This window comes from Patiria miniata, unplaced genomic scaffold (genome assembly GCF_015706575.1).
Source record: "Patiria miniata isolate m_02_andy unplaced genomic scaffold, ASM1570657v1 HiC_scaffold_20, whole genome shotgun sequence".
Taxonomy (NCBI): domain Eukaryota; kingdom Metazoa; phylum Echinodermata; class Asteroidea; order Valvatida; family Asterinidae; genus Patiria; species Patiria miniata.
In genome coordinates, this window is record NW_024037059.1 from 2,709,682 (window position 1) to 2,717,799 (window position 8,118).

General features: G+C 40.3%; 1 protein-coding gene across 1 annotated transcript; it reads left to right on the forward strand.

Moving 5' to 3' along the window:
- The first annotated feature begins 926 nt into the window (after nt 1-926).
- Nucleotides 927-7,708, forward strand: LOC119728999 (pirin-like). The gene is made up of 9 exons (XM_038201480.1): nt 927-1,009; nt 1,838-2,092; nt 3,148-3,240; nt 3,711-3,791; nt 4,372-4,578; nt 5,206-5,335; nt 5,628-5,710; nt 6,540-6,606; nt 7,349-7,708. The coding sequence occupies exons 2-9, from the start codon at nt 1,850-1,852 to the stop codon at nt 7,465-7,467; spliced, it is 1,023 nt and encodes a 340-aa protein (XP_038057408.1). The 5' UTR covers nt 927-1,009; nt 1,838-1,849; the 3' UTR covers nt 7,468-7,708.
- The last annotated feature ends 410 nt before the right edge of the window (nt 7,709-8,118 follow it).

The window sequence follows — 8,118 nt, forward strand, 5'->3', positions numbered from 1 at the left end:
CGTGCGAGGACATTGTGTTGTTTGGCATGTGTGAATACAATAGAAGGCGTGGTTACAGGCTTTGTTTATCCCCAAAATAGATCATTAGTTAGAATTCTGCAAATCTTCCACGTGCGATGATATTATGTTGGCACATGATAACAAAGTATAGTAGGCGTGGTTACAGCTAGGCTTTAAATCGTGCTTTCGAGGGGTAGTTGTCCATCTCGAGAAGGTGCACAATCTTGTTAATGCGAGAGGGGTACTTTTTTTGTGAGGGGCAGTTTTGCATTAAGGAGGGGACAATTTTATTCAAAGTTTGTAGCGCGATCTATAATGCTTCCATATACGTGTGCGTTTGAGTTTTGTTTTCATCTCGAGGGGGCACGTTTATAACCGCGAGAGGGGCACTTTTGTTGCCCTGGGAAAATGGGGGGGGGGGGGGACTTGAGGAGGCTGTTTCGTTGCGTTGCCACCTTAGGCTTATTAGACCATCATCGCAGCTGATGAAACTTAGGAACCGGAAGCCAGGGAGGAGGATCGACAGGTGAACCAATGACCCTGATTTCTGGGCAGTGCCATTTCTGAGTCCTGAGGTAAGTTTTAAAATGACTATAAATCAACGGGTATGAGTTTCATAACTAAAGATTTTTAATCTTTCACTCTTCTGGCCAAAGCGCCTTCTCACAGCGTAAGCGTAACTTTCACATGATAGCCGAATTAAGGAACAAGGTTTCTTAATTTTTGCATGGTCTATAAACCAGCGAAACAAAATATATTTTGTGCCATTTTGTGTGAAACTAACAGTTGTGACTAATTCAGTTCCTCACGACATTTTCCTTCAAGATAACGAGATAAATGTTTATTCTTGTAAGTTTATCCCCCCGAGAGCTTACAGCTCTATGGTTGAGCCGAAAGTTTGCAAACATCACTATCAACAAATGAGGGCGCTCTTTGAATAATCTTGTGTTTTTGTTGATGGTGGGATGTACTCCTCGAAAAGACGCGAGAAGAAACCTTTTTTTTTCGGGTAAAAACTAGCGAGTGTTCAGAATTAATACTTAAAGTTTTGAATTTCTTAGGATTTCGCAGTGTTTAGTAAGGTAGTAGACACTAAATCAAATGTATAGACCCATTGTTAGGCCATCAGGCATGAGAATGAAGATTTATTGAATTTGACAGGTGATTTTTTTTTTTACTGATAGGGATTAGGCCTATATTAAAAGTGAATATTGAACTAGTCAACCACGTCTAAAAAAGTGGAAAATTAAGTCATTTACTGTTATAGCATAGGCCTATTTTAAAAATGTTATTTTACGATAACATATGTCATACAGTATCACACAAAAGCTACTTCAAATGGAATAGAAAATAGTTGCAAACATGTCAGTCATACTTCATGTTGTTAGAGTTTTAATGCTTTAAAAAATATTAAATGATGAGTAATGTCAAAAGTACAAACTTGAAATACGTCTAACCCTAGGGCCAGCTTCTAAGGCAAAATTCATCTGAAACTTAACTGGAAGACCTTTTAAACATGGGTAAAACTTTAACACAAACGTTGCCAAAGGGCTAAAATGGATTTGTCATGCTGAGTCAGCACTTTTTTAACGGCTATAATCTGTTTTGATTAGTTGTGTTCTAAATTTGGTTGAACTCATAAATGTAAAATAAACTTTACTGCAACATAAGCTCCTTGTTTAACCCAAACGTTGCCAAAGGGCTTAAATGGATTTGTCATGCTGAGTCAGCACTTTTCTAACAGTGATAATCTGTTTTGGTTAGTTGTGTTCTAAATTTGGTTGACAGCAACATAAGCTCCCTGTATATATAAGGCTTTGTTTTCATTCTTTCACAGTGATTGTATCCTATGTTGACCCGAGGCCTATTCAACATCGTCACAACCCTCCTGGTGATAGCCAGCCTGTCAACAATTTCATCATCTGCCGACACTCAGCCCGTAGTGAACGTCATCGCGTCGGAAAGTCCCAACAGTGTGCGCATCAGGCTGGCCAATTTCACCATGTCAAGGCACATCACACAGTCCGTCTTGAGCAAGGAGCAAGCGGAGGGAGTAGGAGCACGCGTAAGACGCAGCGTGGGTAGACCTGAGGTACGAGTCTGGGCATAAATGAAAGGCACAAACAAACGTTTGCAATTATCCGGAAACGTGCCTATCAATATTACGAGAAAATCCTTGTGCAAAGTGAAGATATGTCTGGTACCAAATACCCTTTGAAATGTTCCGCCTGAATTGGTATCATTTGGAAGAAAACAATCATTAAAGGCGGCTTGAGTTTTTTATTACATGCGTTATCAATGGAATCCAGTTATGAGACCCCAAAAATTGTGCATACTTTTCTCTGTTTTCTCAAAATGTATAGTATGCACTGAGCATCATTTTCATGGACCATTCTGACAATTAGAGCAATTTTGTTCCTTCAAATGAAAAAAATAAATGCACTATGTTGCTTTAATATCATATGTGACAGAAGGCAGGGGTGTGGTTAATGTACTAGTGGATGGAAGAAGGAGCAAAATTAGATCTTGACCAGAGGCGTAGCAGAGATATTTTGTTTGGGAGTTATCTGAGCCAATAGGGCTCGTTCAATGACGGCCATCTCTGTAGGAAAACTGCAACTACGTATTTTACGCAATCAAGCACGCAATGCGCAGTGTTGAAAATGTTCCAAACACGCGCGCTTGTTGCTCGAAATGTGTTCGAAATACGACGCAGACGATGCGCGTTATGCAAGTTGACGCTCAAAATGCCGATGCACGCGGCCATCGGTAGGAAAAGACGTCACTTGAACGAGACCTATTTGCAACTTCGCATAGAAGATGGAGGGGGGGGGGGGGGGCTGAGGCTAGACATCATGTGACTCACAGGGGCAATCTTCAATTATGTGACATTAGTCCACATCTGAGGTGGTACTATTCATTTGTCAGTAATTTGTGTAACTCCCATCGCCCCCATCCCAAAGAGGTTAATATGACAGTTTGCCGACTGGCTGAATGAAAAAATAAAACATTGAGGTTCAACACAAATTGACCTCTCCTTCCCCTTGTTTGTATAAATGCCACTGAGATCGGAAAAAAACATGAAATAGAAGATTTTGGCAACTGAACTCACCCACTCTTATCAAAACTTTCTTTTCTCTCCCTCAGCTCAAAAACCTGGATCCCTTTCTAATGTTAGATGAGTTCAAAGGAAAGAAACCCGGTGGTTTTCCAGATCACCCGCATAGAGGATTTGAAACTGTAAGTGAATGTATTGGTTTCTTGGAAAGATCAACTTCAACAACTTGGAGAAAATGATGTTTACAATATCACACACTTGAATTATTTGAGAGGCATATGTGTACTTGTATCATTGGCGGATCCAGGGGGCCATTGCCCCCCCCCCCCAACAATTTCTTACCTCACAGCAACTTATTTCTGTGTTTTGTCGACTTTCTAACCCCATTTATGGCAGATAAGCAGTCACTGTTTGTGTAATTTCATGGTTTTTTTTCACAGCTTAAACCTTTTGTGCCATACATGTCACTCTACATACTTCATATATGATGAATTTGTTGATTGTTTAGAGTTGAAGACCAACATGAGAATTATTCTTCTAAAAAGCAACATTGGACTGAATCGTATATTTTTTAGATTTGTATGTGGAATGCAAATCCCATATCTGTGCAAAAAATAAATACAGACTTGCTTCTGATTGATTGCTTTGACAGGTGTCATACATACTGTCTGGGAAATCTGCCCATGAAGACTTCACTGGCCATTCAGGAATCATCGGGCCAGGTGATCTTCAGGTCAGTAGTGTTATATCTAACCAGGGTTTGACTTCAGCGGTTGCCCGCTAGCCAAACGCTAGTCAAAACAGCGACGGGCTAGTCAAACTATTCCTTACGTAGTCCGGCTGGCGAGTCAAAAAATATTGAGTTAAGGGCTATGGCAAAGATGAAAGGACAGGAAGAAATAAATCATTAAAGTCAGAAAGTAAACCTGTATCAATTCGTGTCTAATTTACAAACTGTTTTAAAAAGTTGAACAAAGAAATTGACTGGAGCTGGGCTTGAACCTGCGATCTCCGGATTACCATTCTGGTGCTCTACTAACTCAGCCATCCAGCCCTATGTTGGCGGTTCCCCAATCTGTCAATATCTTTTTTCAAAGGGCGCTAGTCAGAAGCCATTAACCCATATAAGCCATGCAGCCAGGGATCACACCCAAAGACACGATGCAGACCTAGGAAATAGCAAACAGATATCACTCAGAGAGGATACAGCTTTTTTTTTATTACAAGTCAATTGTATTAAATCTAGTCAGGTCCCCCCTGTGGTTCAGTTTCAAAAGAGTAAGGGTTAAATATCATCTTATCTTCAACCCTAGTGGATGACAGCAGGACGGGGTATCGTCCACTCGGAGATGCCGGCTACCGAGGACATGTGCCACGGCCTGCAACTCTGGGTCAACCTTGCTAGGGAGTTCAAGATGGTGGAGCCGGAGTACCAGGAGCTAAAGAGCAAAAACATCCCTGAGGCGGAGAAAGATGGGGTCAAAGTGCGGGTCATCGCTGGTGAGGCACTGGGCAAGAAGGTAAAGACGGCATAGTGGAGTCTTCTAAGATGGCACTCTTCAACTTTTCCCTTGACTTTCCAGTATTGTCAAGAAACCCTCTCTTTTTGCTGAGCTCCAATTCATTCAGTTAAATGATTGTGCTAGAACCTTAATACAACTTGGTCTGAAAGTCAAAAAATGTGATGATCAGAAATTGGAAAAACATTGGGTGGAGGGGTTGTCGACATTTTTGACTTGGACAAATCCCAGAAATTCTAAAGTGAGCCTTTAATGTACATGCTATATGAATTGTATGTTGTTTATGGTTGGATATAAATAAATGTAGTATTGAATTGAATTGAAAGAATTTTTTTTTCAAGTTGAAAAGTTACATGCATGATTAAGTGTTATTGTTATCTCCACTCACACATCTAACTGTAAGTTTTTCTTTTTTTGTGTGGGCATTTTAAAAATGCACTTCAAAGTGCAATATGTTGGTAAAGATTAGATTTATTAACAGGAATATTTAGAAATTGCCAGAACATCATGTCTTGTATAACTGGGGGTAAACATTTTGCTCAGCCTAGATGCTAGAGAAAATTGTCACATTGGGAAGTTCATTTATTAATGTCAAGCAGACACTCAGTTTATACTTGCTCCTTTTAGTCCAAGGTTCGGACTAGGACCCCAACATCCTACCTGGATTTCACCTTACGTAAGGGAGCTGTCTTGGATCAACCAATCCCTCAAGGCTGGACAGCCTTTGTCTATGTGCTGGCTGGCAAGGCTTTATTTGGTAAGTCATACACCTGATTTCACAAAACACGTCTTAACTTGTGACATGTTGTAGGGCTGTTATGTGTTGCTACAACATGACAAGTGCATTTGTAGCATTTTGCAAACTCTTTTCCAAATGTTGCATCTGAAAATTGACATCTAAAAATATTTTGTTTCTTTTTGAAAATGACATAACCCAAATGTATCATGATTATAGATGATTATTATATATGTTGCCAAAAATCTAATCAGAACAGAAATTTTGTAAAGTCGAGGCACTAATTCTTTAGATGTTGTTGTTTTATGTAAAGGAACTGGTGACCAGCAGAAGCAAGGCGAACCACATCACACACTGGTGCTAAGTGACGGTGACCACATTCATGTTGAAAACAAGGTACTTGTTGATTAGTTTGCTCCATGTTAGCCTGAGAGAGTCTCTGAAGAAACCATTTATTGAGGAAGCCAGATTCTGTTTTGGGTTATGTGGTTATCTACCACAGCAATAACTGTACATTTATACTATTGTTAAACTACACCTTAGTGCCATTTCTGCTCTGTTGATACTCTCAAACTAAGTTTCTTGCTTGCTTAGATACTTGCATTGAGACTGCAGCGTAAACCAGAACTTGCAACCTAATTATCCCTAGTTCTTGTTTTTTCAATATTGGGTTTTGTCCTTCACCAACGTCTTTTGTAAGGCTGAAACGATACGCCTGTGTCACGATACGATTCGTATCACGATACATATCAAACGATACGATATATATCGCGATATATCTTGGTATAAAAAAATAAATAAAATCATAACAGATGAACTTAATCAGGGTCTAAGTCCTCTTTAATCTGTCTCTACTCGTTTCTGATAATACACAAATACAGTAAGGTACTACCGTAATTTTCGGAATATAAGCCGCGCGGCGTATAAGCCGCAGCACGCAAAAATCTGCAAATTAAGATTTGAAGTCGGCGTATAAGCCGCACCAGTGTATAAGCCGCACCAGTGTATAAGCCGCACCGACCGCAGCGGTTTCAATTATTAATAATATCGATATCAAGCATTCGTACCGATCGTGAACGAATGTATCGCGATGCATCGATGTATCGTTTCAGCCTTAGTCTTTTAAAGGGCAAAACCCACTGTCTAATGAATAGTTCTTGTTTGTTGGTAATACAATGCTCTCTATGGTTCCTGCATGAGTCGTTTTTTTTTTATTCGCTTTTAGGAGACAGAAGCCTGTCACTTTGTGCTTATATCTGGCAAGCCAATAGGAGAACCCATTGTTCAACATGGTGAGTTGTCTCCTTCCTTGATGATTTCAATTTTCTTATTTTTACCAGAAGGGGAAAAAAACCTGATTATTATCACAGTAGGAATCACTGAACTTACAGAATGCATGCTTTCCACGATGGTCATAAATGCAGATCTCCATGGTTTGCAGAGCCATGAAATGTGAACCTTTGGGCCAATTTCATAGATTAACTGAGCACAAAAATTTGCCAAGTACAGAAAAAAAATGTTGCTAAGCATACTTATTTATATAAGTTTATATATTGGATGGCTTTGAGGGGGGTACAGGAATATATCTGCATCTGTAAGCTTCTGTACAAACGCCTGGTGTGGCTATCCCGTACAGTTAGCGCAATGCAAGGAGTCGGTGCAAACTAGTTTTTGGTACATTTAGCTCAACATTTTGCATCTGACTCCTTGCAGCACGAGCTGCAAATATCGACTCGTGCAATATTGTCATGGCGAGTGCAATATATTCTATCCCCCGAAAAAAATTCATCCAATGTTATTATTATTTACATCACACTGACTTGATCCGCAAGAAATAAATTTCAAGACACTGTTTATTTCTCAATTTTTTTCACATATTCTTCGCTCTTACTGAAGCAAATTTCGCATCTTAAGTTTGGTGAAATGGATCCTAGGACGAGTCACAAGTTAAGACAAATCCAAGGAGGCGTCTTATCAAGCCCCTGGTGTTTTGTTTGATGGCTTCATTGGCATATATCCCTTTATCCACTGCAGGTCCTTTTGTCATGAACACACAAGAGGAGATTCAACAGGCCATCTCAGACTACCGCAACGGCGTCAACGGCTTTGAGAAAGCTCGCACCTGGCGTTCTAAACAGAGCAGCACCTTCTAGCATCTAGTCCGGACCAGACCATGATGAGCAACTGTGGATGTGCAGAGAATGGTGGAGGTAGGGTTATGTAGCACAATGTAATCTAAGTAAGATCACAGTTTTAACAGAATACCGACACAAGATTACGTAACTGATGTCGGTTGATATGCCGTGTCGTAGTGGAATCCATCAACAATCTGAGCCCAATTTCACAGCGCTGTTAAGCACATGATTTTCTGCTAACAGAGCCTCTGTCTATTTCATGGAGACCGTAAGCATAAGCACAGCAAAAGGCATGCTTACTTCGGAGGAAAAATGTGCTTAACTTAGTGACGTAACAATAGAAATCTCCATGCACACGCGACCGTTAGCACGTCCACGCACGTCAAGGTTAGCAAATGTTTCTGCTATGCTAAGCACAACTTTTCTGCTAACTGTTAAGCAGCGCCCTGAAATTGGGCCCAGGTCACAAGTAAATCACAAGTCCATTCACAAGTCCAGGTCACAAGTAACAAGGGATAGAAATTGACAAATTTAGGGAATGCCTTTGTCACTGAATAGATGATTACTTGCACTTATGATTGGCTTGTGAAGGACTCGTGATGGACTTGTAATAGAATGGTTAGGCCTTATGAGGAGTTGTGATTGACTCGACGACAACGCTGTGGTACT